The 27527-nt window shown below is 56.4% G+C and overlaps 2 protein-coding genes, 1 long non-coding RNA gene and 2 other non-coding genes across 9 annotated transcripts; all 5 read right to left on the bottom strand.

Moving 5' to 3' along the window:
• Window positions 1-223: 223 nt before the first annotated feature.
• Window positions 224-16139, bottom strand: KANSL2 (KAT8 regulatory NSL complex subunit 2). Of its 5 annotated transcripts, none has more exons than XR_015281276.1 (10): window positions 16056-16133; window positions 14941-15198; window positions 12256-12434; window positions 11282-11396; window positions 9505-9668; window positions 7916-8082; window positions 5709-6684; window positions 3310-5512; window positions 1262-1447; window positions 224-634 (listed from the first exon to the last, which is right to left on the bottom strand). XR_015281276.1 is itself a non-coding variant. In XM_086870308.1 (10 exons), the coding sequence occupies exons 2-10, from the start codon at window positions 15189-15191 to the stop codon at window positions 542-544; spliced, it is 1506 nt and encodes a 501-aa protein (XP_086726434.1). In that variant the 5' UTR covers window positions 15192-15198; window positions 16056-16139; the 3' UTR covers window positions 224-541. The 5 variants fall into 5 exon arrangements, 4 of the variants coding, with proteins under 4 accessions (XP_086726434.1, XP_086726433.1, XP_023799091.1 ...); XM_086870308.1 differs by having other exon boundaries at window positions 3310-3563; window positions 6588-6684; window positions 16056-16139; XM_086870307.1 differs by having other exon boundaries at window positions 224-637; window positions 3310-3563; window positions 6588-6684.
• Window positions 686-813, bottom strand: LOC111940592 (small nucleolar RNA SNORA2/SNORA34 family). Its single transcript, XR_002869553.1, has one exon. It is a non-coding gene; the product is annotated as a small nucleolar RNA SNORA2/SNORA34 family (small nucleolar RNA).
• Window positions 3755-5475, bottom strand: LOC147647923 (uncharacterized). The gene is made up of 2 exons (XR_015281282.1): window positions 5389-5475; window positions 3755-4019 (listed from the first exon to the last, which is right to left on the bottom strand). It is a non-coding gene; the product is annotated as an uncharacterized LOC147647923 (long non-coding RNA).
• Window positions 6385-6512, bottom strand: LOC111940590 (small nucleolar RNA SNORA2/SNORA34 family). The gene has a single exon (XR_002869552.2). It is a non-coding gene; the product is annotated as a small nucleolar RNA SNORA2/SNORA34 family (small nucleolar RNA).
• A 1238-nt stretch (window positions 16140-17377) lies between the features above and the next one.
• On the bottom strand, window positions 17378-26921 carry CCNT1 (cyclin T1). Its single transcript, XM_086870281.1, has 9 exons — window positions 26697-26921; window positions 25525-25606; window positions 25149-25277; window positions 24290-24350; window positions 22954-23016; window positions 22333-22378; window positions 19771-19934; window positions 19380-19450; window positions 17378-19056 (listed from the first exon to the last, which is right to left on the bottom strand). The coding sequence occupies exons 1-9, from the start codon at window positions 26867-26869 to the stop codon at window positions 17674-17676; spliced, it is 2172 nt and encodes a 723-aa protein (XP_086726407.1). The 5' UTR covers window positions 26870-26921; the 3' UTR covers window positions 17378-17673.
• Window positions 26922-27527: the final 606 nt, after the last annotated feature.

The raw sequence follows: 27527 nt of genomic DNA, 5'->3' as shown, positions 1-27527 counted from the left end.
CCCCGGGATGGGAGCGGCTCCATCCGCGCCCCACGGAGCCCCCCCGAGTGCCCCCCCCCCGGCACGGCGGCAGAGACAGAAATAACGGGGGACCCCCAAAGGGCGGCCCCGGGAGCAGCAGCAGGGTCCCCCCTCCCCGGGAGGGCACCGAGCCCCCCCGGGGCACCCCCGGACACCCCAACCCTCCCTCCGGCTCCTCCACACCACACAGGGACACCGAGCACCCACCTCCAACACTTTATTGTGGGGGACCCCGTGGGGCGGAACCTCTGTCCCCCCAAAACACCCCAGGGCCGGGGAAGGGTCCCAGCCCTTGAGCGATTCCCCTGCCCCGTCCTCTGTGGCTGCTCCATCCCCACAGAGGACGGGAGGGTCTGCAGCCCCCAGCCCGGGGCTCCAGGGCTCTCTGGGGCTCCAGGGATCCGTGCAGGAGCCGGAGCTGCAGCTCATGCTGGCGCTGGAGGGGTCTCCAGCAGCTCGGTCCCCGCAGACCCCACACGCTGAAGGTTCCCCGGGTGAGGAGACCCCGGTGCTGCCGGGCTCAGCTCACGGCCCCCGGCTCCAGGCTCCCGTTGGCGGCCGTTCCCTCCGGCTGCTGCTCATCCCGGGGCCCCGGCTGGAACGGGAGGTGACTCTGCTGGGGACAGGACGGGGACAGTGTTGGCTGTGCTGGGACAGCCTGGGACGGTGTCGCTCCCACACGAATTGGCTGCTCCATAGGATGGGAGCACCAACAGACCGGGAGACGTTTCCTCTGGGCTCCTGCTTGAAACCAACAGCTACAGCAAACTGGGGGTCTTCAGTCAGAGCCTGGGCTGTGCCCTCCCCACCCCAAAACGTGGCTTTTACCCCAGGAGGCGTGACAGGGGGATGGGTGACATCACCTGTCCCTATGGGGACACCCCAAAGAAGCCCCTGGCTCCAGGCAGGACGACAGGAGCGAATTTCAGTTAATCCAGTGTAAAGACTCCAAGGAATAAAGGAAAACTCCTGGCCTGGGAAACAACTCCCCTAAAAACCCCCAGCTGGGATGAAGACATTCCAAGAGCAGGCCAGACATCCCCAGTGCCCCAGACATTCCCAGGACAAGGCTGGTTCTGAGCCACCCACGGAGCCACCTCGGGGGCTGCCACCCCACCCTGGCACTCCTAACGCCATCCAGACCCCGGGCACACCCGAGCCCTGCAGATGATGTGTGGCCTGGTGGAAAAGGGGGGTTTCCTGCTGGGAAAAGCCCACCCCGGGGGGGGCAGTCCCGTACCTGCGCGGGCCCCTCGGCCGCAGGGACCAGCGGGGCAGAGGAGCTGCCCCTGTCCGGCTCCTCCAGCGCCAGGATGTCGATGGGAGCCTCGGCCATGTCCCGCAGGGACGGATCGAGGGTCACAGAAGGGTCAAAGAGCAGAGGGGATGGGGGGCACTGCATCCCATCACCCACCACGTCCAGGTCCTGGCAGGGGAAACAGCAGAGTGGCTCATCAGGAGGGGTCTGAGGAGACTCCAGTCCTCTGGAGCAGCAGGAAAGGAGGAGAAAGGCTGGGAGGAGGGGGAGGAGGAGGAGGAGGAGGAGGAGGAGGAGGAGGAGGAGGAGGAGGAGGAGGAGGAGGAGGAGGAGGAGGAGGAGGAGGAGTGGGCACCATGCCAGTGGGACACCCGGCCCTCAGGCAGGAATACACCCCAGGAACCCCCTACTCCTCCTGGAATGCCATGATCCCAGCTGGCACTGCTGAGGACAAGGTGTGGGACACATGGAGCCCAGCGTGACGTGCTGTCCCCAAAGTGTCCCTCCAGCGCCTGGAATGGCTTTGACAGGGCCCCATCACACCCTTCTGGGGACCCCTGGAGCAGTCCCTGATCCCCAGGATGTCACACACATTCCTGGGGACCTCCAGAGCAATCCCTGATCCCCAGGATGTCACACACATTCCTGGGGACCCCCAGAGCAATCCCTACTCTCCAGGACATCACACACATTCCTGGGGACACCTGGAACATCCCCACCCTCCCCTAGATGTCACACCTCCTCTGTTTGCCCTGACACCACAGATGGGGATGGACAGGCTCTGAGGACTCCTCCATCTGCCCTCCCTGCCGAGGAGAGAGGCTGGGATTTGTTTTGGCTCCAAAGGGGGTTTGACACGAGGGCGAGATTCCTGTGACTCACGAGTGGCGCTTCCCCAGCCTGGCACGACGTGAGACACAACACAGATGCCCCCGGCAGCTTCCGTGAATCCACAGCGCTGCAGAGGGAGCTCGGAACCCTCTCAAAGGACAGGATGAGGGAAAACAATCCCATTTTTCCTTTCTAACCCAAAAAATCTACCTCCTGTTTGCACAGAAAGGGGCTGGGACCTGATCTGAGCCCCCTCCCAGCCTGACCCCACCTTGCTCTCCCGGCTCCTGCTGCTGGAATCCCTCCTCCATCACCAAACCCCAAAGCAATTCCCAGCTTTGCCTCCAACAGCACTGCTCGGCAATCTCAGGAGATCCAAACACCCAGGGACACCTCCCTCACACCAGCAGCTCCCATGGATCCCCGGCCTTTGGTCTGGCCCCAGTGCATTCCTCAGCCTTTCAAACGTGCTGGCTGAAATGCAGGATGATGATGATGCCACAATAATCTGGGGATTAAAATCTTCCTGTTTTCCTCATGACAGACAAAATGGGGGTGTGGGGGGAAAATCCTCTTTTGAAGAGGCCCCTCAAGGGATTGAAATGCGCACAGCCATTCCAGAGGAGCAGCCACCAACCCTGCAACACCTCCCAAACCTTCTGCATTCCTGCATTTCCACAGAATCCCAGCAGGCTTTGGATTGGGAGGGAATGTAAAGATCATCCAGGTCCACCCCTGCCACGGGCAGGGACAATTTCCACTATCCCAGGTTGCTCCAAGCCCTGTCCAACCCAGCCCTGGGCACTTCCAGGGACCCAGGAGCAGCCACAGCCTCTCTGGGCCCCCCAACCTTGCAGGAATTCCTTCCAAATATCCCATCTAACCCTGCCTCTGGCAGTGGGAAGCCATTCCCCCTTTGTCCTAGTGCTCCATCCCCTCTCCCAAGACCATTTCCAGCTCCCTACAGCCACTGGAAGGGCTCTAAGTTGTCCCTGGATCCTTCTCTTCTCCAGGCTGGACATCCCCAGCACTCCCAGCCTGGCTCCAGAGCTGTTCCAGCCCTCAGAACATCTCCGTGGCCTCCTCTGGCTCCAGCAGCTCTCCCTGTGCTGAGCTTCCCAGAGCTGGATGGGAATTCCATTCCATCCAGCATTCCAGGTGAGCTCTCAGCTGGGCACAGGGGCAGATTTCCCACTTACATCGCTGAATTCCAGGGGCAAACTCTCTGTGGGCTGGAGCTCGGCTGCGCTCAGGTACAGATCCGTGGGAGCAGCTCCCAGCTCCTGGGGGACAGCCAGGACCTGCTCTGGGACGTACATCTGGGGGGGCAGGCGGAGGTGCAGGGGGCAGCACGGCTCCTCTGACAGGCTCACGGGCACGGGCTTATTGCAGGGAACTTCCTCCGAGCCCTGGCACGGCTTGAACAGCGTCTGGTTTGTATCCTGGCAGATATCTGGCACGAGGAGGTCAAGGAAAGCAGCAGAGGTACAGCCAGAGACACATCCAGAGGGATAAATGCTGAGAAACTCTCCCAATTCCCCCACAAACGGTGTTAAAGCCACCCCAGTTTCTCCCAGATCAGGAATCCAGAGCCTAGAGCAGCACCCCAACTGCCCAGGGATGTGGGTGACATAATTTCCATGATGGAAAACTGGGACAACAGCCACAAACCCCCCCGTGGGGGCTGGGAGATGTGGCTGGATCCCTGGAAACCACTCACAGATACTCAGCAGGATGTCACAAAGGCGCAGGATTAACTTTTGTTTGCAGACATCCATGGAAAACGATCAGCTCCAGCCCCACAGGCAGGGAGATCCCAGCACACACAATGCCTTTTCCACAGCCAGGAGTTTAGTTATGGTATTTCTATCTTCCCACTGCATTTTCCTTCCCAATGGAAAACCTGTTCCTGCCAGAGGTGTAAATGGGATTTCCTGCCTTTAATCCCAAACAGAAACTCTGCTTCAATTGCATCACACTTGCAGAGCGATCCAGGAGGAGCTACAGATCAAAACCCAGCCTGCTCTGAACCCATCACCTTCCAGCCCTTTCCTCCTCTTCCCACTCCTTCCTCCTCTTCCCACACCCATCCTCTTCTTCCAAGCCCCATTCTGATCCCATTCTCCTCTTCTGATTCCATTCCTCCTTTTCCTCCTCTTTCAATCTCTTTCTTTTCTTCCCACCCCTTCCTCTTTTTCAACCCCCATTCACTTCTTCCAGCCTCTTCTTCCACCCCCCTTCTCCTCTTCCTCCCACCTCTCTCCTCTTCCACCCCCTTCCAACCAGGATCATCCCAACTGCAATTTCCTCACACACACACCACTGTGGGAGGGGGGAAAAGAATCCCAAACCCACATAAAACTGGGAAAAAAACGCCAAGTTTAAGCCAGTTTCTTAAGCTGTCCAGGTTTGAGATTCACCCTTTCCTCCTCTCCTCCCTACTCCAAGGATTCCTCAGGAATCCACTTCCCAGCAGGCTGTGGGGAGCCAGAATCTGGGCTGGCAGCAATGTCAGAGCCCAGCCCAACAGAGAAGGACCTGGGACACCCAAGGAAGATGTGGTGAGGGAACAGGGGGTGGGAAAGGCAGATTTTCATCTCCTGGAGCAACTCCCAGCTCCAGCACCGACTTTACTGGTAGCCAGAAGCACAGATTGCCAAGAGGACAAAAATCCCAGGCTCCATCTGGAGCCTCCCAGCTTTTCCCCATCCCTTTAGTGCCCTGTCACAAACAATCCAGCTCCTGGAAGCAAACAGAGCCCAAGAGCCTCCCGAAAAGCCGCAGATGTTATCAGATGTTATCAGCTGCCCGAGGAAAAGCTTGTTTTTGTCAGAGAGAGTCAGCTGAGAGCTCCCGCCAGACCCAGCTCTTCCCCTCCCTCCCGGGAGCGCCAGCTGCCAACAGCAGCTTCTCCGGCTGTTTTATGGGATTTCTCCTGTCTTTATTTTGAGGTCTGTGGTGGTTAGAGAGAAACAAAGGCAGCTTCCAGCTCCTGCTCCCAGCACAGGGCTGGGGGAGTCTGATCACTCCACGGACAAAACAAACCCAGGGGCTCTCAGAAATCCAGAATCTCACAAGAAATCTGACAGCTCCTCAAGACCCAAGAGCTCCCAAAAACTCAAAATCTCCTGCAGACCCAGGAGCTCCCACAGACCCAGGAATTCCCACAGACCCAGGAACTCATAAACCCAAGAGCTCAAACCCAGCACCTCCCACAGATCCAGAAGCTCCTCCTCACCCAGCCCTGGGACCCAGCACCAGATCTTGTCCTGACTCACCCCACTGCTCCCTCCTGCAGCTCCAGCCTCATCCAAACCTGGACACGTTCACCCACTCCCAGTCCCAAGAGAGTGGATGGAGCAGATCCACCAGCAGGGCAATGCTGGGGTCCATGATCCCATACTGGGGATCATCCCTGATTGAGGGGTCCCTGATCCCATACTGGGGATCATCCCTGAGCTGGGGGTCCATGATCCCATACTGGGATCATCCCTGAGCTGGGGGATCCCTGATCCCATACTGGGATCATCCCTGAGCTGGGGGATCCGTGATCCCATACTGGGATCATCCCTGAGCTGGGGGATCCGTGATCCCATACTGGGATCATCCCTGAGCTGGGGGATCACTGATCCCATACTGGGGATCATCCCTGAGCTGGGAGATCCATGATCCCACACTGGGATCATCCCTGAGCTGGGGGATCCCTGATCCCATACTGGGATCATCCCTGAGCTGGGGGATCCATGATCCCATACTGGGATCATCCCTGAGCTGGGGGATCCCGGTGGAACTTTCAGTGCCAGCTCTCCAACAGCTGAGGCTGATTTGGGAGGTGGAACAGCTCAAGGCTTTTCACACACACACACACACACACGAGAACCTTCTGAAGGGTCACAGAGACAGAGCTGGCCCACAGCAGCTCCAAAAGGGCTCAAAACTTCCCCTCCAGATCCTCCAAAAATCCCCAAGGCCGTGCTCTGGTGTCCGTGTCCTCAGGTGAGGACCAGGCTCTGCTCCCAGGGAACAAGGGACAAGAGGGAAGAGCTTCAAGCTTTGTCAGGGGAGGTTCAGGAATTTCTGAACTCATCAGGAGGAATTTCTTCCGTGGAAAGGGTGGTCAGACACTGGAAGGGCAGCTCAGGGAGGATGCGGAATCCCCATCCCTGGAGGGAATCCATGCACATCCCTCACAGGTTTCTCTGCTTCCAGGTGAAATTCTCACTCTGTCTGGATGTTGTTGACACAGCAGGACCACCCCTGGGCCCAGCCCAGCCCTTTGTTGCTCCCACACGAATTGGCAGTTCCACGGGATGGGAGCACCAACAGACAGGGAGACGTTTCCTCTGGGCTCCTGCTTGAAACCAACGGCTACAGCAAACCGATGGCCTTGATTCAGGGCCAGAGAGGGGAAAAGAGGCACAGCCACGGGGCAAACTGCTGGCAAACACCGAGGAGGAGTGCCAGGACGAAAGGATACGCGTGAGGCAGTGCCGGGTCATCGGGAGGGACGGGTTGGAGCATCGGACATCATCAACAAAGGCCAAGCAGCGCTGGCTGGAGCGGGTGGTGTGTGCCTGAAATCACGGAATGGTTTGGGTAAGAGAGACTGGAAAGCTCCTTTAGCTCCTGCTCCCATGGCAGGGACACCTTCCCAAGCCCCATCCAGCCTGGCCTCGGGCACTTCCAGGGATGGGGCAGCCACAGGTGCTCTGGGCAGCCTGTGCCAGGGCCTGCCCACCCTCACAGGGGGGAATTTGTTCCCAATATCCCACCTAAACCTCTCATCTCTTAGTTTAAAACCATTCCCTCTTGTCCTGTCACTGCCTGCTTATTTAAAACCCCCTTTCCCTCTTTTTATAAAGTTTCCTTTAGGCAGTGGAATGGACTCAGACCCAGGAGCTCCCACAGACCACAGAGCTCCCAAAAACCTGAGAGCCTTGACAGACCCACAAGCTTCCACAACCCAGGAGCTCCTAAAGACCCAGGAGCTCCCAAAACTCCTCAAGCTTCCAAACACCCTGAGCTCCCTTTTCTCCAGGCTGAGCCCCCCCAGCTCCCTCATCTCCTCAGGAGTTTTCCAGACCTTTCCTGTGCTCCAGTCCCTTCCCCAGCTCCATTCCCTTCTCTCAACCCTCAATGTTTTTCTTGCTGCGAGGAGCCCAATCCTGACCCCAGCATCCAAGGTGTGGTCACCAAGAGCTCCTGCAGACACACAGTCATCACAGATGCAGGAGCTCCCATCAACCCAAGAGCTCCCACAGAGCTGAGAGCTCCTGCAGACACAGTCATCACAGATCCAGGAGTTCCCATCAACCCAAGAGCTCCCACAGAGCTGAGAGCTCCTGCAGACACACAGTCATCACAGATCCAGGAGCTCCACTAAACCCAAGAGCTCCCACAGAGCTGAGAGCTCCTGCAGACACAGTCATCACAGATCCAGGAGCTCCCCTAAACCCAAGAGCTCCCACAGAGCTGAGAGCTCCTGCAGACACAGTCATCACAGATCCAGGAGCTCCCCTAAACCCAAGAGCTCCCACAGAGCTGAGAGCTCCTGCAGACACACAGTCATCACAGATCCAGGAGTTCCCATCAACCCAAGAGCTCCCACAGAGCTGAGAGCTCCTGCAGACACACAGTCATCACAGATCCAGGAGCTCCCATCAACCGAAGAGCTCCCATGAGCCTCAACAAACCCAGGAGCTTCTCCAAACGCAGGAGGGTGTCAGCCAGGGCTGTCCCTGCAGGAAGGGTGTTCCATCTGCCAGGGGAAGACACAAGAGACCCATCCAGGCTGTCCCCACGGACCTGCTGGGCCGCACCATCGGTGGCCAGGACCCTTCTCTCGCGGAGCTGCCGGTGCAGCAGAGCCTCCACCCCGTAGCGCTGCCGGTAACGCCGCAGGCACTTGAGCCGCTTCAGATTCTCCCTCTCCTTGGCCATCAGCCCCTCTGGCCCTGTCAGGAGGCTGCTGCCTGCAGGAATAAAGCAAGAGTCAAGAATCTCCACCCACCTGCCCGGTCTTTTTGGCATCAAGGGGTCAGATCAGCCATCAAGGGCTCTGAGGGCTCCATCCACTGGACCAGCAGAAGAGCAGCTTTGGCAGTGCAGTTTCCATCCCAAAATTGATCCTGACCTCTTCACACGCACCAGGAACACTTGGGCCCACAGAGTATTTTTAAAACCTCCTTTAAAAAGAATTCAGCCACTCCCATCCATTGTGATTTCAGCAGCAGAATAGAAGCTTGTCAAATTCCAGGTCAGTCCTGTGTAAGTTCTGGAAGCTTCCCACCAGCATTCCTGGTGTAATTACAGGGCAATGCTCAGGATCTGCTTTTCTCTGACTCGTTTGCTAAAAAGAGTTCTGCAAAATTGGTATGTACAAAACTCCTGGTTATTTTTACTCGAGCCTGATCTGAATTATGGCGTTTTCCAGGATGAGCTATTAAAGGATGACGCTGGAAAAAAAAAAGAGTCCTTTGCTCTGCAATACTTGGGATCAGTTACACAACTCGGTTTTGCCTCTGTTGAACTGGGAATTCCTGATTCCAAGAGCATATTCTGCACAGGGAGAATGCCAGCAGAGGCAGAGGGAAAGCTGCATCCCTGCTAAGGAGGAATAAGCCAGTACAGCAGCACTGGTGTTACTGGAATCAACTCCTGTCCACACACCAAGGGCCTTAAGGATGAATATTTTTTGTTCGTAAAAGCAAAAAAACAGGAAATCCCAGTACAAAATAAGCACTTTTGTCTCAGAATTAACATTATAGCTCATTTCCTGGCAACACTGCAAGCTCTGAAGAGCAAAGAAATGCACTGGAACTTCAGTGATACGGATCTCTGGGCACAGGACCAGCACAGAATCATGGAATCACTCTGGAACAGCTCTCCAGGATCAGAGTCCAACCTGTGACTGATCCTACCTTGTCAACCAGAGCAGAGCACTGGGTGCAATGTCCAGCTGTTCCTTGAACACCTCCAGCACGGGGATTCCAACACGTCCCTGGGCAGTTCCAATGCCTGACAACCTTTTCCATAGAGAAATGTCCAACCCAAACCTCCCCTGGCACAGTTTGAGGCCAATCCCTCTTGTCTCACTGTCCGTGGGAGCAGCTCCTGATCCCCGCCTGGCTGCACCCTCCCGTCAGGGACTTACAGAGAGTGAGATGGTCCCACCTGAGATCACTTTTCTCCAGGCTCAGCCCCTCCCCAGCTCCCTCAGCTCTCCAGAACCTTCTCCTTGTGCACCAGCCACTTCCCCAGCCCCTCACTGAAACACCTCCTCTGAGTGTGGAACCCTCCCCTTACCCTGCTCTGAAATCTGCCTCTAGAAAGGCCCAAACCCCCCGTTTTAGCAGATTTCAGTGCACACCCTTGGGCAGGAGGTCTGAGCTCACCGATGGCCTCATGCTCTCCCTTCCTGCTGTGCAGGAACCGGCGCTTCTTCTCCTTCAGCAGGTGCTGGAGCCGCTTGAACTGGTCGATGTAGAGGGACTGGAGCCGGATCAGCTTCTCCCGCATGATCAGAGCCACCTCCTCAGCCGTGTACACACCAGCGTGCCTGCAAAACCCACGGAACAGGGGCTGTTTGGGAGGGACCCTCACGACTGAACCCCCCCAGAGGGTGTGGGGCCCCTCGGGGCTGATCCTTGAAGGGATCCTGTGGGGTTTTTTGCCACTGAAGAGCCTGGGGGTCTCTCAAGAATGAACCCCCAAAGGGTGTGGAGGTCTCCCAAGGCTGAACCCCCTCAGGGTGTGGGGATCCCTTGGGGTTTATCCCCCTCAGGGTGTGGGGGCCCCTCAGGGCTGATCCCTGAAGGGTGCGGGGAGCCCTCAGGGCTGATCCCTGAAGGGTCTGGGGATCCCTCAGGGCTTATCCCCATCAGGGTGTGGGGATCCCTTGGGGTTTATCCCCCTCAGGGTGCGGGGAGCCCTCAGGGCTGATCGCTGAAGGGTCGGGGGATCCCATGGGGTTTTTTGCCACTGAAGAGCCTGGGGGTCTCTCAGGAATGAACCCCCAAAGGGTGTGGAGGTCTCTCAAGGCTGAACCCCTGAAGGTGTGGGGATCCCTCAGGGCTTATCCCCCTCAGGGTGTGGGGATCCCTCAGGGTTTATCCCCCTCAGGGTGTGGGGATCCCTCGGGGGTTATCCACCCCTAAAGGTGTGGGGATCCCTCAGGGCTGATCCCCCTCAGGGTGTGGGGATCCCTCAGGGGTTATCCCCCTCAGGGTGTGGGGATCCCTCAGGGGTTATCCACCCCTAAAGGTGTGGGGATCCCTCGGGGTAGCTGCCACAAAAGGTGTGGAGGTCCTTCAGGGCTGGACCCCGAATGACATGGAGGGGTCCCATGGGGCTGTTCTCCTGAAGGGTGTGGGGGTCTCTCAAGGCTGAACCCCCAAAGCCTGGGGAAGCCTCTCGGGATAATTCTTCCAAAGGGTTTGGGGGTGCCTCAGGGCTGATGCCCCAGAGGATTTGGGAGACTCTCAAGGTTTGATTCTCTGAATCTGTGGGGCTCTCTCAAGATTATTACTATGTGAAGGTCCCTCTGGGCTGCTCCCCCACACAAACAACACCGATGTTATTGGGAACACTCTGGGTTACACCATCAACAAATGATGAGCTGAAATACTCAATTTCAGGCTTTTTTGAAGACAGGATTGCCCAGAGAAGCTGCTGTGTGATCCATTACACTCTGGAAGAGGATCAGCAGCAAGTGCTTGCCAGAAAACCCCAGCTCCAGGACCTGAGAGTATACACAGCCGACAAACCACGTGGGCACAAATCCATGAAAAAACCCAGATATCGTCATGTTTTTAACACAACCACTGTGCCCAGAGCCACAGCAAGCCCAGAACATGGAATGTGTGTGTAGCAATCAGCAGCCACCACGGAATCCCAGAGGTTGGAAAAGCTCTCCAGGGATAGGGACTCCACCACCTTCCTGGGCAGTTCCAATGCTTGACAACTCTTTCCATGAAGAAGTTCCTCCTGATGTCCAACCTGAACCTCTCCTGGCACAGATTGAGGCTGTTTCCCCTTGTCCTGTCCCTTGTTTCCTGAGAGCAGAGCCTGATCCCCACTTGGCTGCAGCTTCATGTCAGGGAGCTGTGGAGAGCCAGAAGGCTCCCCCTGAGCCCCCCCAAAATGTAACATGGATTTAACTCCCCAACCTACTTGAGGGGATCCTCCTGGTCGCTGTCGATGCTGTCGGCTTCACTGTCAGGGTCCCCACGCCATGTCTGCTCCACGGTGACAGGGTCCTGCTCGCAGTCACTCCAGCTGTCCTCGTCTGCAAGACACAGCACCGAGACTCACAGCACACTGTCCCCAGCACGGCCAGGGACACTCTGGAGCTCAGCCCCATGGAGCTGAGCTGGCTCTGCCTCATGCCAAGAGGCGATTCTCCACCCCAAAGCTCTGAGTGAGGGACATGGAGCAGGAAACAGCAGGAAGCCTCCCAGCTTGGAACAGCCAGAACATCCTGGGAATGATGCTTCAGCCTTCCCATTAACCACAGAATTCCAGTGGTGCTATTTAGCAGCCCTACTAACACTTCCATGCTAAAGCTGCAGGATCTGGGTCTGGTGGTGTCATTTCTCTGCAGGTGAGACACACCAGGCTTCACAAAACCCCAGCTTTCACTCCCAGACCACGGGATCCTTTTCCCACTGGACTGAAGGGATATTGCTGCCTTTGGGTTTGATGCCTTGGAGGGGCTGCCTGGAGCAGAGGCTAGACAAGGTTAAGAGAATAAAGTGGGTATTTATTAAAGGCCTTCAATAGATACAGCTTGGGCAGTCAAAACTCTCCCAGAGGCTGCACCCAAGTTGGATGCTGGCCACGAGTTTTTCACACAGATCTAACTTTGGTCCATTTACATCTCAAGGGTTAATCCTCCAATTAAAACTCCAGGTAATGAAGTCACATTCCCCCAGCTCACTCCCCACCAATTCACTTTTGTTTACACTTTTTGGGGCCTGAGGCTGGAGGGTGTCCTCGAGTTTCAGGCCCTGAGGGATTGTTCTGTCCATCCCAAATGTGAACACAGCAGCCAACGCTTCACATGGAGTTTAGAGTTATGCACTAATGCAGTCCAGGGACTGGAAAATATAAATGCTGAAATCCTAAGGCGTGAGGTTCATCCTTACCCAGGATGCGGCTGGCCTCGCTCCGGCTGCTCTCCGTGCTCTGCGAGCCCAGCTCAGCGCGGGCGTAGGAGCTCAGCTGGCACAGGAGGGTCTCACCCACGGGCCCGGGGTTGGATTTCTTCAGCTGAGCCTGGAGCGCCAGCGCGTTCCGTCGGGCGTGTTCCGCGCAGAACGACGTGCTGAGGGACAAAGCACAGGCTCAGCACAGCCCCAGCCAGGAAAGGGACTGGACAATAATTTGGGTTGTAGAAGAAGAATATGAAGAAGAAAGAAGGGACAAGAGACAACACCCTAAATCCTCCATCTTGTCTTCTGCTTTCTAAACTGACTTTTTCACCCAGAGAATTAAGAAAACTCTCTAATCTACACACACTTTTAGCTTTTTATATCTAACTTTAACAGTTATTTTCATGTATCACCATGAAAACACGTTCATGAATTTCGTATTATATGGAATTCAGTGTTTTTCTGGATCTTAGAGTTAAGTATCAGAAACAAGGGCACACACTCTGAATGCCAGACTCCAACACTTAACCAGGCAGTGACAGAAATCAGCACAGGGTCCCTCACAGGCAGCATCAGTGTCGCTTTTCCAGCCTCCTCAGGGTTGCTCTGACATTGCCATCAGAGCCTGCAGAGGCAGAGCTTCCCCTGGGCAGTGCCCTGAGCTGGGAGGGCTCTGCAGGGCACAGCTGAACCCCCAGGGCTGGGCTGGGTGTGGGCAGTGCTGGCAGTTCTTCTTTCAGGAAGAACCTAAAAGCTGATCTGAGCCCCCATCCCAGCCCGACCCCACCTTGCTCTCCCGGCTCCTGCTGCTGGAATCCCTCCTCCATCACCAAACCCCAAAGCAAGTCCCAGCTTTGCCTCCAACAGCACTGCTCGGCAATCTCAGGAGATCCAAACACCCAGGGACACCTCCCTCACACCAGCAGCTCCCATGGATCCCCGGCCTTTGGTTTGGCCTCAGTGCATTCCTCAGCCTTTCAAGCGTGCTGGCTGAAATGCAGGATGATGATGATGCCACAATAATCTGGGGATTAAAATCTTCCTGTTTTCCTCATGACAGACAAAATGGGGGTGTGGGGGGAAAATCCTCTTTTGAAGAGGCCCCTCAAGGGATTGAAATGCGCACAGCCATTCCAGAGGAGCAGCCACCAACCCTGCAACACCTCCCAAACCTTCTGCATTCCTGCATTTCCACAGAATCCCAGCAAGCTTTGGATTGGGAGGGAATGTAAAGATCATCCAGGTCCACCCCTGCCACGGGCAGGGACAATTTCCACTATCCCAGGTTGCTCCAAGCCCCGTCCAGCCCAGCCCTGGGCACTTCCAGGGACCCAGGGGCAGCCACAGCCTCTCTGGGCCCCCCAACCTTGCAGGAATTCCTTCCAAATATCCCATCTAACCCTGCCTCTGGCAGTGGGAAGCCATTCCCTCTTGTCCTGGCACTCCATCCCTTGTAAATAGTTTATCCAACTTCCTGCAACCCTTTCAGGCACTTTTAGGTCATAATTAGGTCAAATCTGAGCTTCTCTTCTCCAGAGTAATTCTAATTCTCTCAGCTTTTCCTTCTAGGAGAGCTGCTCCATGCCTCTGCTCAGCTTGGTGCCTCTCTGAACTCACTCCAACTGCTCCATGTTTTTCCTGTGCGGGGGGCAGGGCTGGAAGCAGCTCTGGATGCAAGGTTCCACCTGAGCAGGGCAGAAGGGAAGTGGACAAGGCAAAAGATTCCTGGAACCTGGAATCTCTCACAGGGAGCTGGATGCAGGTCCAGCCTGGCAATGCTGAGAGTCCACCCACCACAGTGGGAGCATCACCTCAGGCAGCAGGGAGTGAGAAGAGCTTGCAGTTAAAGCCAGTGAGTTGGGTGAGTTTCTGAGCTCTTCTGCTTCTAAACATTCTCACTGGACTCTGCCTTCCCCACATTTTATGGCACAGGGACCAGTGTGGAGACATGGTCCACATCCCTGTCCACATCCCAGTAAATCCCTGGAAGCAACACTCCTGTGAGGAATCTGTGCTCTGTCATCCACAACTCTTCCATCCCTTCCATCCCCAACACTCCAGCATTTTAACAGCCTGAGGGAAGCAGCAGCACAAGCAGGTCAAAGCTCCACAGGGATGTGAGTGGCTGCTCTGGGGATTATCCCCTGGCACAGGCAGCGGGATGTGCTGGGATGAGGGAGGGACAGCACACATGGATCCAGTGCAGGGCCTGGAGCACTGCAGCCACCTTCTGCTGGGCCAGGGCACAGCTCACAGTCCCAAATTAACTCCATGGAGTCTTTCTCCAGCTTAAAAACACTTTGAAAAAAGGAAGATGTTCTCAGAGGTAACCCAAATGCAGCAGCTAAAAGAGAAGAATCGTGGAATATCCTGAAAGAGACCCACAAGGATCACCAAGTCCATCTCCTGGCCTTGAACAGGACATCCCAAAATCCCACCATGTTCCTGGGAGCATTATCCAAACACTCCTTGGGCTCTGGCAGGGTTGTGGATGTGACCACTGCCCTGAGGAGCTGTTCAAGTGCTCAACTGGGAGGAGAACCTTTTCCCAAAATCCAGTATAAAACCTCCCCTGACACAGCTCCAGCTGTTCCTTCAGCATGGAAGACAAAGAGAAAAACCTCCTGTTTTAATTCCATAGAGTTTGGGACTGGAAACCCAGGAGGCAGAGCCACTCACCCATCCTTCTTCTCGGGCTTGGGAGCGGCGTTGGGACAACGCTTCCCGTTCTTTGTGGACACGTAGCTGCACTGTTTGAAGGGAGCATTCCTGTCCTCGAGGATGTGCTTGATGCAGAATTCCTGCCCTTCCAGGCGGGGCTGGGAGCAGGGCCGGGGGGCAAAGGCACAGCCCAAGGGCTCCTGTGGCCGTGGCACCGGGGTCAGGCGGCCTCGGCTGGTCGGCAACACGTGAATCCGGATCCTGTTCATACCCACGCTGCAGAAGGGATGCAGAGCAAGGAAAGGGAATGGAATAAAATGCTGATAAAATAAAAAGTAGCAGTGGGGAAGAAGTTGAATAAAAGCCTGACCCCTTCAGCAGAATACAAGGCTTCTTCTATGGAGGCAATTCCCATCTCCTCGGTGTTCCCAGTGCCTATCGCCTCTATCCCGACGTACCCCGGTGACTCGTCCTGCCCCGCTACCGGTGTCCATCCACGCCTCCACACCGGTGCATCCCCACTGCCTATCCAGCCTCAGCCACGGCCTATCCCAGTCTTTTCTGGTGCCCATCCCGGTCCATCCCAGCCCCTCTCCCGGTGCCCATCCCGGTCTGTCCCAGCCTCTATGCCGGTCCGCCCCATCCCCTCTCCCGCTGCCCATCCCGGTCTGTCCCACCCTCTATGCCGGTCCGTCCCAGCCCCTCTCCCGGTGCCCATCCCGGTCCGTCCCAGCCCCTCTCCCGGTGCCCATCCCGGTCCGTCCCAGCCCCTCTCCCGGTGCCCATCCCGGTCCGTCCCAGCCCCTCTCCCGGTGCCCATCCCGGTCCGTCCCAGCCCCTCTCCCGGTGCCCATCCCGGTCTGTCCCGGCGCCCCCCGCCCGCGCACGTGCTCTGCCGCCGCGCTCCCGCGCATGCGCGCTCCCGCCGCCCCTGCGCCGCCATTTTGTCCGCGGGCGGCGGGCGTGAGGGGCGCCTCTGAGGGGCGCCCAGACAGCGCTGCCAGAGCGGAGAGCGGGAGGAAAGCCGCCTCCGGGACGGTTCAGGATGGAGGAGCCCTGGAGAAGCACTCGGGCGCCGCGATAAGGAGCAAACCGGGCCCCATTGCGAGCAGGCGCCGCCGCCGCCATCTTACCTCTCTGCCGCCGCGGCCTCCGCGCTGCCGCGCCGTGCGCCCGCCCCGCCACCTCACTGGCCCGCCCGCCAGCCAATCAGCGACGAGCATGGGGGCGTTCCTGCGCGCAATTGGCTGAGCTCGCAGTCACTCACACGGGGAGCGACCACGCCCTCCTGAGGTCACGTGGGGGCAGCACGGCGGGAACGCGGCACGTGGGCGCGGCGGGACCGGGGCCGGTTCCGGGCCAGGACCGGGGGCAGGGGAGGGGCGAGGGCTCCGGGCCAGAACCGGGGGCAGGGGAGGGGCGAGGGCTCCGGGCCAGGACCGGGGGCAGGGGAGGGGCGAGGGCTCCGGGCCAGGACACCGCGGGAAGGGGGCCCTGGAACCCGACCCGGAGTGGGGGGGGTCCCGTAACAGGGTACTTGAGGTGGGGGCGAGTCCCGGGGATTGGAGGGATAGAATTCCCGGCCCCGAAACCCGGGGGAAGGGAGCCGGGACTGGGCGGGAGCTTTGGCTCTGGGTGAGGAGACGCTCGAGGTAGGGCCGGTTTTGTCCCAGAGCATCACCATGAGCCCCCCTGGCATCACTCGGTCCCCTCCCGGTTCTGAGCCAGCCACGAACCGACACTGCTCCCCACGGGGAAGGGCAGAGCCTCGACATCCTGGGAGGAGCTGCCTTGCCCAGAACCTGAAATGTACGAACTGTTGCCAAAACTGGACCAAATCTGTCCCCACATCCTCGGAGGGGGTTTGGCAGCAGCAATTCCTCCCAAAAACAAGCTCGACGTGGAACAAGAGTTTCCCAAAACCATCCAGAGACCACCCATTTATTGAAGGTCAGAAAAGTCAAGCCTAAGAAGAAAGGAAATAGGGCCTTCCCAAATATTCAACCCAAACCATGGCAGGTTTGCCCAGTCAGGCACTGGGCTGTGGTTCCAGAAGCTGCTTCCAGCTAAGCTGGGAACAGCCAAGTGATTCCCTGAAGAGCTGCCCTGGGCATGGTGCCTACAGGACCAGCCTGGAACTTTCTCATCCCACATCCCACTGAGAACGTGCCCCCCCGAGATCCCCCACACCCCCAGGGTTTCCAGCGGAAATCCCAGGATCTGCAGGAGCAAGGAATGGAGACCAGATCCCAAACCAGAACAAGTGCAGGGGCAGGAAAACAGGACCCATGTGAGGGAGAACAGCTCCCATCACCTGGGATTCCCTCAGCCCCCCAAATCCCTCCAATCCTCCCAAAACCTCTTGAACATCAACATCTCGAGTGGTACCTCCCCAAAAGCCCCCCGGGATCTTCCACAGCCCCTCGGAATTAAAAGGAACCAAACCACTAAGATATAAGTTAATGCTTAAATTATTTGTAAAACATCTTAAATTTTCTGTGACATATTTTAAATATCCCCCATGTTCCCCAGAGGGGGGGTCAAAGCCCAACACTAACTGGGAGCCTATGGGGGAAAGGGAGGAATAGAGAAAGGGTTCCTTATCCTTTCACAGCTTTAACAACTAAATATCAATAATAAAAGTTATATTATAATAAAATAAGTTCTTCGTGAGGCAGTGGAGATCAAAAAGCCCTTAGAAAAGCCCCGCAGGTTTGGGCTCGGGCTCTGGACTCAGTAGTAAAAATGGGGTTATTTGGGGAGGGGAGGCAGCGGTGGGGGCGGTTCCGAGGGCAGGGGGGGCGGTCGGGGCTTGTCCGTGTTGGTGGCAGCTCTGGAGCTGCTGGAAGCCCGGGGGTTCAGGAGCTCGAACGAGTGGTGGAATTCGAAGGCGGGGGGCTGTGTGGGCTGCATGCCCTGCGCGCTCAGCAGCGAGTGCAGCATGTTCACCGTGTCCTGATAGTCACTGGCCTGGCTGACGTTGTGCCCGTTGGCCCCCGAAGGCCCCTTGTCCGATTTGTGGCCGCTCCGGGCTTTGCCGGGCTGGGATAAATCCGAGCTGTGCCCAGGGAGGTGGGCAGCCCCAGGAAGGTGGGCGTACGGGAACGGCACTCCGGGGCCTTTGGAGACTTTGCCCACCTTGGGCTGGTGCTCGTGGGGCATGGCCGGGGGCTCCTCGGGCAGGGGTCTTTTGCGGGTGGGGGCGAGAGGCCCGTAGCCCTTGTGGGGGGTGGCGGCGGCACCGGCTTGGGCGCTGTGTTTGGAGTCCCCCGGGCGCTTGGCCGCGGTGCTGGGGCCGGCGCCGAGCTGGGCGTGCAAGTGTTTGTGCGAGTGGTGGTTGTGGTGGTGGTGGTGGTGGTGGTTGGACGAGTGGCCCTTGTGCTTCTCTTTGTACTCCCGGCTCTTCCCGCCGCTCTCATCCGCGGAGCCGTGTCTGTCTCCGGGGCCCGGCACCTTAATCCGCATCTTGATCTCCTCCTGCTTGGAGGGGATCGGCCTCTCCGCGCCTCCCGCCGCCGCCGGGATCCTCATCTTGAGAGCCTTGTCACCCTTGTCGGCGCCGGGCGGGCGCTCGGGGTTCTCCGGCCCCGCGATGGGGATTTTCAGGACGATTGGGGAAGGGTTGCTGTCCTGCTGCCCTTCCCTCTCCCGCTGCTGCTGCACCAGGAGGTTCTGTGCGGCATAGGCGTACTGGGAGCGCACGTTTGCTTCCATGTTTTCCAGCTGCCGCTTCTGTGCCGCCAGCTCCTCGGCGTGCTTGGCCCGGTATTCCTTGAGGGACACCTTGGCCGAGGGTGCGTTCTTGGTGCTCTGCTTGGGGTAGGCAGCGCCATCCTGCTGCGGGTGCTCAGCAGCCGACGTGCTCTCGCTAGTCCTGTGGATATCCAGCTTGGCCGGGGGATGCCAGTGATCCGCCTGGGATGGATCCGCAGCGCTCGGCTCCCCGGGGGAATCGGCTGCGGCCGGCAGCGCCGGCCCCGCTCCGGCGGTGGAGGATGTGGACATGCTCATGAGCCCAGCGATGTTCATGTCCGAGCTGTTGTTCCTGGAGATCATGTTGAGGATTGTCTGCTCTGACAGGCTCTCGTCGTCGCCGTGGTCGTCGGTCTTGGATTTCCTGGCTGCTTGAGAGGCCTGGAATTAAAACAAATCGGCGTGTCTTTACTTGGGGTGTCGCTGGAGCTGGTTTAATCCAAGCAGCTCACCAGGACAGTGCAAGATCTTCTTTAAAGACAGATCCACTTTGCTTCCATCCCTCCCTCTGGGAAAATTCCCAACCCCTGGAAGCAGGGCTGCTAATGCAGCTGGAAAACCAAAGTTCTGTACAAGTTAATTCACAACAGACAAACTTGAGCACCACAAGCACCACAGCATCCCAATTCCACACACAACTCCCTCCCTTGCCGTCCTGCACTGGGATTCCCAAAGGAATCACAGCCCATGTCCAAGGTCCTTACCCGCCAGTTCCGGATCCGTTTCAGTCGGCTGGGAGTTTTCTCGAGGATTTGCAGGAATTCATGAGTCAGTTCTACAGAGGAGACACAAACCCAGGCGGGAGGGTCAGAGCAGCCCCAGTCCATCAGTACAACCCCCTCATCTGACAGATGGAGCTACTGGTGGGATGGAGCTGTGCCAGGAGGGGAATTCTGACAACTGCAATCACTGACCCATTCAAACTCATTTCTCTGTGGTGCTACAGAAGCTGCTGCTGCCCTGGAAAACCTCAGCAAGCCCTGAACTCCTGGAGCCCGTGAGGTGGTGTTGGAACATCAGACCCAGGACTAGCGATGCCAAAATAATTTAAGAGCCTTTTTTTCGCAGGGAAAAAAACCTCGCTCCCAAACTTACCATCTAAGAGCTCCAGAGTTACAGTGCCATCAACGTATTCCCACCAGTGCTTCCCGTCCGTGGAGACTGGGATCTCCCAGTTGGACCACTTACAGGCCAGGTGGATACAGACGCAGGCCACAACGGGCGGGGTGTACTGCAGGCTGAAGGTGGTCAGGTGCAGGCTGACGTCACCGGGAGAGAAAACAAAAAGCCATCAACTCCCACGCCTGAGCTGCAGATCCACGCGGGACATGGGGGGAAACGTGGCCCTCTGGACCTTCCCAGAACGACCCTCGGGCACAGCCAGCTCCATCCTGCTCCAGCACAGCGGGGCTTTGCGACCGCTCCGCTTGTCCGGGCCTGCTTTGCTACGGGGGATTTGGGTTTTCCACCACCACATTTTGTTCACAGCTTTTGTTACAGAGGTAATTTGGGAGCTTCTCTGAGAGGGAAAGTCACTGGGGACCTGCCGGCCCCAGCTGTGCTCCGAGGAGAAACTCATCCCTGGTTTGCTACAGGGAATTTGGGTTCTCCTCCAAAGGAGGAAAATCAGTGCTGAGGTCACCTGCCAGCCTCTGCTCTGGGCAGAAACTCGTCCTTGTTTTACTACAGGAAATTTGCAATCTCCTCCACCAATTTCCCTGTTTTGATGCAGGAAATTTGGGATTCCCCTTCAAGGGAGAAAGTCACTGGGGATCAGCCCCACCTCTGCTCTTGGAGAGAAATTTGTACGTTTTTTTGCTCATCCCTGTTTCGCTACAGGGAAGTTGGGATTTCCCCCATCTCTGTTCATTCTTGGTTTGCTACAGGAAATTTGGGATCTCCTTCACCGGTTTCCTTGTTCATCCCTGTTTTGCTACAGAAAATTTGGGATGTCCAGGGATGAAAGTCAGTCCTGGGGTCACCTGCCAGCCCCACCTCTGCTCTGGGGAGAAACTTCCAAGCACAACTCCTGGATGGCAGTCAAGGAGCAAACCTGCCTTTTTCAGCTTTACCAAGGGTCTGCTCACTCCCAGGGGATTTTTAGGGAGACACTTTATGTTGAAGTCACTCAGGAGAACCTGAGCCAGGTAACCTATCAAACATTTTTATTAATAAATTGATTTTCCACGCGGCCACGAGTGCTGGGAAGCGTGGGCAGCACCAGGACCAGGAGAACTGAGGGACTACGAGGATCCTACAGGAACACCAGAGCTTTAAGGAAACACAGAAGCAAGTCTTGAGTGTGGGATTTGAATGTGGGTCCTGAATGGGCCCTTTGGGAATTCTGCCACCGAGCCCCCACACGACACCATCTCCTCACCACCCCATTCAACGTTTTTTCATCAGTAAAAAGTGGACAGGCTGAAGTTTGGCATCTACAGCAAAAAATCCTCGGGTTTCGTGGATACTGGGTTTATCCAGAGAAGTCAAACCCAGGAAAATCAGAGCCTTGGCAGAGCAAACTCGAGGACAACAAAAAGCCCCAGAACAATGCCAGAACGAAACCAAAGGGAACGCAAGGATAAATCCAGCTCATCCCAGAACTTGCTCTCTCAAGCAAAACTGAGGCTCTTCTTCACACTTTCTGCCTGGATTTCCCTCAATTACAGCCTTAACTCCTAATCCCACAGCTTTGAAATTCTTGCTGCAGGGATAAAACAGGTTTCAGGGCTTTGTTTACCCAAACATCACCAACACCACATTCCTGAGGCCGGAAATCCACGGGGCGCCCTTTGGAGCCTGAAACACCTTCAACAAACAGTGAAGGTGAGCAGGGAACACCTCCCAGGTGGGAAAAGGGAAACCACATGCCCAGACATTCCCAGGCAGGGCTTGGAGGCACCTCTAGCCCTGCACCTTCACCTGGCACCTAAAACCACTTCTCCCTCCTTCATTTCCCAAAAACTCGGTGTTTTCCACGTCCACGATTTTGTCTGTTCCAAACATTAACTCCATGGTTTGTCTGAAGCCGATAATCCAGGAAATTAACTTCAAAAAATAATCCCAACAAAAGTGCTGGCATCAGGCTGGCAGTGAAAATTTAGAGACAAAACAAATCAGAGAAAGAATCTGGGGCTAATTTTTCATTTCCAGAGAAAATTTAACAGCTAAACAAGCCAAACTAAGAACTTAGGGCTTATTTTTCTTTCCAAGGGAAACTTAGGGGTTAAAACAACCCATACAAAAAACTTGGGGTTGATTTTCTTCATTTATGCCCCAAATCAGCTTTTTTTAGGGTACAAACCATATTCATGGACAATTTCCACAGCACCTTATTGAGTGAAATTTCTCCAACACCCAGGAATAAGTAAGGAAAAATTTATATATTAATTTCCCCTCCATCTCTTTGGTTTGTTTGGTGTTTTTTTTTTAAATTTCTCAACTAAATTCCCATCAAATAAGCAGTAAAGCTCCTAAATATCCTATCTACCTTATTTTCCAGCTCATTTTACCCAGCAGCTGACAGGAAAAGTGGCTGGAACCCTTTCTTAAGGCTCTTCCTGCAGGATTCCCAGTTGCTTCCAGACTGAGCGATGCCCTTGGGGCCACAGACAGCAGATAAATTATCAATCAATTATAAAATTATAAAATAATAACCTGTTTGTAGCCATGAAATAGGAAGTTTGTGCCAAGTCCTTGCTGGCTGCAAGAAAAAAAAACAAAGAAAAAAGCAAGTGTTATTTTCATATTTTCATATTTTAGTGCAAGGACCATGGGCCACCCACAGATTGACCAGCAGGCCACAGCCACAAGGATTTAGGGAACTGCTGTTCACTGAGAGCTTTGTGTGGTTCAGAAGAGCCAGAACCATCTAAAACTGCTGCTGTTTTGAGAATCAGAGGGATGGATCAGCTCTCCTGGGAGGAAAAGCTGGGAGAATTGGGATTGTTCAGCCTGGAGAAGGCTCTGGGGTGACCCTGTTGTGGCCAAAAGAGCTGAAGTGGGACTCTGGATGGGACCTGGAGTCAAGGGGGAATGGTTTTTCACCTGGAAAAGGTGAGATTAAGATGGGATATTCCTCCCTGTGAGGGTGGCCCTGATTTTCCAGAGAAGCTGTGGCTGCCCCATCCCTAAAAGTGTCCCAGGCCAGGCTGGAACAACTTGGGCAAGTGGAAGTTGTCCTTTTCCTCCCAATCCAACTCATCCCAGGGTTCTGGGAAGCTCTGGAGCAATCCCAGCTGGACACTCCCCCTTATTTTCCTCCCAGTTCCCTCTCACCTCGGACAAGCTGGGTGCACTTCACCACATGGGTGTGAGGATGGTCAATAGTGATCTCAAACCCTGCAAGGACACAGACAAAGGACCATCAGAACCAGCAGCACAGCCTTGGGTCCGTGTTTCCTGCACCCCTTCCCTCCTACAGCCCTGCTTGGAGCCAGGCAGGAATAGAGGAGCCCGTTTTTCCTGTATCCAGAAGCCTCAAGTTCTCCAGCTACAAACCCAGACGGTCTCTGGTGCTGCCAGACCTCCCAGCTTCTGAAAGGCCTCACTGGAAACAAAACAACTATTAAGGATTTTAAAAATAGCAGGACAAAGCCTCTTGAAGCAGCTGGGAGGAAGGCGAAGACAATGGCATCTGCTCCAAGGAATTTCTCTCACCCAAAAAGCTGAGAGGAAGCAGATTGTTTTCCCTTTGAATGGGCCTAAAGCATTGAGGACAACTGAGTTTAATCCTCGCTCCTGCTTCCTCCTCAGTTTGGGAATTATGTTTGAAAGGGGGAAAAAAGAATTCCAATTGGTCCATGTGCACAGCAGATCTGCAGAATGTTCTGGGAGAACTGGGATGTTTTAAAAAGGCCTCTGGAAAACTGAGCAGTTGCAGAACTGGGCTTGGTTTAGCCACAGGCTTGTGGTCCACGACACCTCTGCCTCTACTGAAGGAGGGACACGGGGTGTCTGCTCTGAATCCAGTCAGGAATAACAAATCCTGCTCTTTTGGAGGGAAAATCTACCTACAAACTGCCTCTGAAACAGAACATTTGTTAGTGAACAGAACTTTTAACAGTACATTTGATAAAGAAACAGGGGACCAGCTCCACCAGCCACAGCCCTATGTGGAGACTCCTACTTCCAAAAACACCCAGAAACTCTTCCTGGTTTGTTGAGTTTTGGGGATTTTTCCCCCCCATTTAATTATTTGATTAAAATATTCACTTTTAACCCATTTTTTAAGACATCTCTCAGTACAAACTGCTTCCTGCAACAGAACTGGAGCATTATAGCCTGGAATTCGATGGTCTTTAAGGCCCCTTGAAACCCAAACCATTCCATGATTCTATGACTGAGCCAGAAAGCACAACCCAGGACAAGGGCAGGTGTCCAAGCAGCACAAATTTTCTTAGGGAAAAAAAAACCAAAGAGACCAACCACACTTAAATCTCTCAGCACTGAGCCTGGCACAAGTTACACCTGAAAAACTGATGCTAAAACAGGAGTTGGACTGAAAAACAGGGTTTGTTGTGTGGACTCTGTGGAAGGAGTGAGGCTCTCCAGCCTGTGGAATTCTCCTGGCTCTGGGATTGGTGTGGCAGTCCGGCCGCTTCGAGGAACTTACCCAGGGTCTGTAGGATTATGCTCTCTAGAATGACCAGGTCTTGGGCTTGTTGCAGGTAAGCCTGGGGTTGAGAGGACAGGCAGGTTACTCACGGAGAGGCACTCGGATCAAGCCTGCACATTCCTAACACCCTTCTCTCCGGGGCAAAAACGGGAATCTCCCTGCACGGGGGGACTGGCACAGATTCCCTGGAAGTGCTCAAGGCCAGGCTGGATGGAGCTCGGAGCAAGCTGGGCTAGTGGAAAATGTCCCTGCCTATAGCAGGTAGGTGGAATGGGATGGGATTTAAGATCCTTCCAATCCAAATCATCTGGAGATTCTGAGAAAGAGGGATCAGAGTTTTTTGGGGGGCCCTGGGTGCTGGTCTCCCACACTCCAGGGGTGGCATACGAGCAGTGCAGGAATCAGCTGCTTTTCCTGACTTTTCTTTAAATTTTTTGTAAGTTTTCCTGGAAAAAGCTGCCCCTTCCAGCAGGACTCGCTGCTCAGCTCCAGCTAAAAGGGGCTGTCTGGAGAGATGAGGGATCAGCAATGTTTTTTACCCACTGAGACAGGAGTTGGGACAAACTGCTCCCACAGTGGAGCTCCTCTGCTCCACACCTGCATCCACAGCCTCCTCAGCAGCACTCCAGGGACACTGGCACACCTGGATCCAGGTGTGCAGCAGAGGAAAAAAGGCTTTGTACAGAGCAGGGAAGCCCAAATCTCCCTGTAGCAGGAGAGGTTGGATTGAGAAGCTGCCCCTGAGCACCTCGGGAGGGTCGAGGAGCCGCCGGAGCCACGCGATTCCGGATGCCATTCCCGCTCCTCGGGCCTCCAGCACTCACAGCACATCCCAAGGCTCTGTCCCCACACTTACCTCACTCTTGGTGTCCAGCAGAGGCTCCTGGGGGTGCAGACAGGCATGTGCCACCTTGATGACATGCTCCAGCTTCCGGGGCTGCTCCTCCACCTTGGCTGCCAGGAAAAGTGCTGCAGGCACCACCGACTGTGGAGGAAAACACTCAGTTTGCTTAAAGAGACACTAAATTCAAGATTACAGCAAATAAATCACATGGATTCTCAATATTCCTTCAGGAAATGAAGGCTGTTCAAGTCTGGCCACCACCAGGAGAGAAAAAAGGATTCATCTCCCTTCCCAAACCTCCTCCAAGGTGAGTCCCTGGCCCAGGCAGCAGCAGGAGTGGATTTGGGGGGTTCCCAGTGCCCCTCACCCCCCAGATCCCAGCACTTACATTCCTGTGGAACTGGGTGAAGGACTGCACCATGTAGAAGCGATGCATGTACACGATGGCTGTGTTGATGGTGAGCTGAGAGCTGGGAACAGCGTTAAGGGAAAGCACAGAGACCCCTGGGCTTGCCCAGGGGAGCCACTGGAGCAGACCCCACACACCAACAGCACCAGGATGGGACAGGCTCTCCTCATTCCCAGGGTAAGCCTTCCCTGCATCCCAGCACAGCTGTACCCACTCCTAAAACAGGCTCTCCTCAATCCCAAAACGGGCTTGGCGCTCCCCATTCCCAAGCTGAGCCTTCCCAACAGCCCAGGAGAGCTCTCCCTCCTCCCAAAACAGGGTCTTCTTGATCCCAAACAGGCTCAGCTCTCCCTGCTCCCTGGACGGTCCTTCCTGATAATCTGGCACAGCTCTCCCTGCTCCTGAAATCATTTTTGGGATCTCCTTGATCCTAAAATAGGCTCAGCTTTCCTAGACACTCGTGGACCGAGCCTTACCGAGCCTTCACAACATACCGGTACAGCTTTTCCCACTCCCCTAACCGGATTTCCTCAATCCCAAAACGGGCTCGACTCTCCCCGCTCCTAAGCCAGGCTTTCCCAACACACCAGCACAGCTTTCCCTGCTCGTGAAACGGGATTTCCGCGATCTCGAAAGGGGCTCGGCTCTCCCTGCTCCCGGCCTGGCCGTGTCTTCCCTTCCCCGCATCCCGGCACTGCCTTCCCCACTCCCGAAATCTCCTCGATCCCAAAACGGGCTCGGCGCACCGGGGCCGGGCCTGCCGCTCCCTTCCCAGCACTCCGGCACAGCTCTCCCCACTCCCGGGCCGGCCAAACCTTCCCAAGCCTTTCCAAGACGCCAGCACTGCTTTCCCTAAGCCCGAAATGGGATTTCCCGAAACAAAAACGAGCTCGGCTTTCCCCACTCCCGAGAGCCGGCTCGGGCCTTCCCATCACCCCAGCACTGATCTCCCCGTCCCGGGCTCTCCTCGATCCCCACAAGACTCAGCTCTCCCCGCACTCGCTCCCGGCTCTCCCCTCACCCGCTCCCGGCTCTCCCCTCACCCGCTCCCGGCTCTCCCCTCACCCGCTCCCGGCTCTCCCCTCACCCGGCTCTCCCCGCCCCGCCCCACTCCCACCCGCGGCCTAGCGCGGCCTAGCGCGGCCGGATACACGTTGAGGCGCTGCCCCATGTCTTGCAGCAGGTTGGCCGCCTGCTGGCGGTACGAGAGCTCCTTGTCGGGGTCCAGGCCGGCGCGACGGGATGGGCTCCGTTCCAGCTGCTCGCGGCTGAAGTACCAGCGGCGCCCGGGCCCGGCGCCGCCGCCGCCCGCTGAGGCCTCCATGGCGGCTCTGCGCCCGCGCGGGGGACGCGGCGTGCGCACGCAACGCGGCGACGCGCTGACGTCAAGCGTCGGGTGGGCGGGCACGGGGGGAGCCGTTAGAGGTGCGAGTGTTCCAAAGCCGGGAGGGACCGTTGAGGGGGCGGGGACTGAGAGATGTCCCGCCCCTCACGGCCAGGCCACGCCCCGCCCCTCACGGCTAGGCCACGCCCCTCCCGTGAGGCGCCACCCGCGTTCCCCCTCACGCCGTGAGGGGTTTGGATTTCAGCGGGTCCCGCTACACCCCCGCACCCCGGGGCGGTCCCGGTGGCCCTACCACCGGCCTCTCAGCTCCCCCGTACCGGCACTTCTACGCACTGACAGCCGGGGACCCCCGGGAAACCGGTGTGTCCCTCCACCCCGAGACCTCAGTGTATCTCCCCCCCGGGACTCCGGTATGTTTCCCCCCAACCCCGGGACCCTGAGGCAGCGGGATTTGATTTCCCCACCCCTCCAAGATCCGGTTTTACCGGCGTCCCGCAGCCCCTCGCACCTCGAGACGTTGTCTGTACTCCCCAACCGACTTCTCACCCCCCTTCCCTTACCGGGACCCCCTCGCACCGGGACTTCTCTGTGCTCCCGCTCCGGGAGCCCTCATCACCGGGATCCCGGTGCTTTTGCC

This window comes from Cyanistes caeruleus, chromosome 32 (genome assembly GCF_971803275.1).
Source record: "Cyanistes caeruleus chromosome 32, bCyaCae1.hap1.1, whole genome shotgun sequence".
Classification (NCBI taxonomy): Eukaryota; Metazoa; Chordata; class Aves; order Passeriformes; family Paridae; genus Cyanistes; species Cyanistes caeruleus.
The sequence above is the reverse complement of the archived record's forward strand: the minus strand, read 5'-3'. Positions and strand labels throughout refer to the sequence as shown.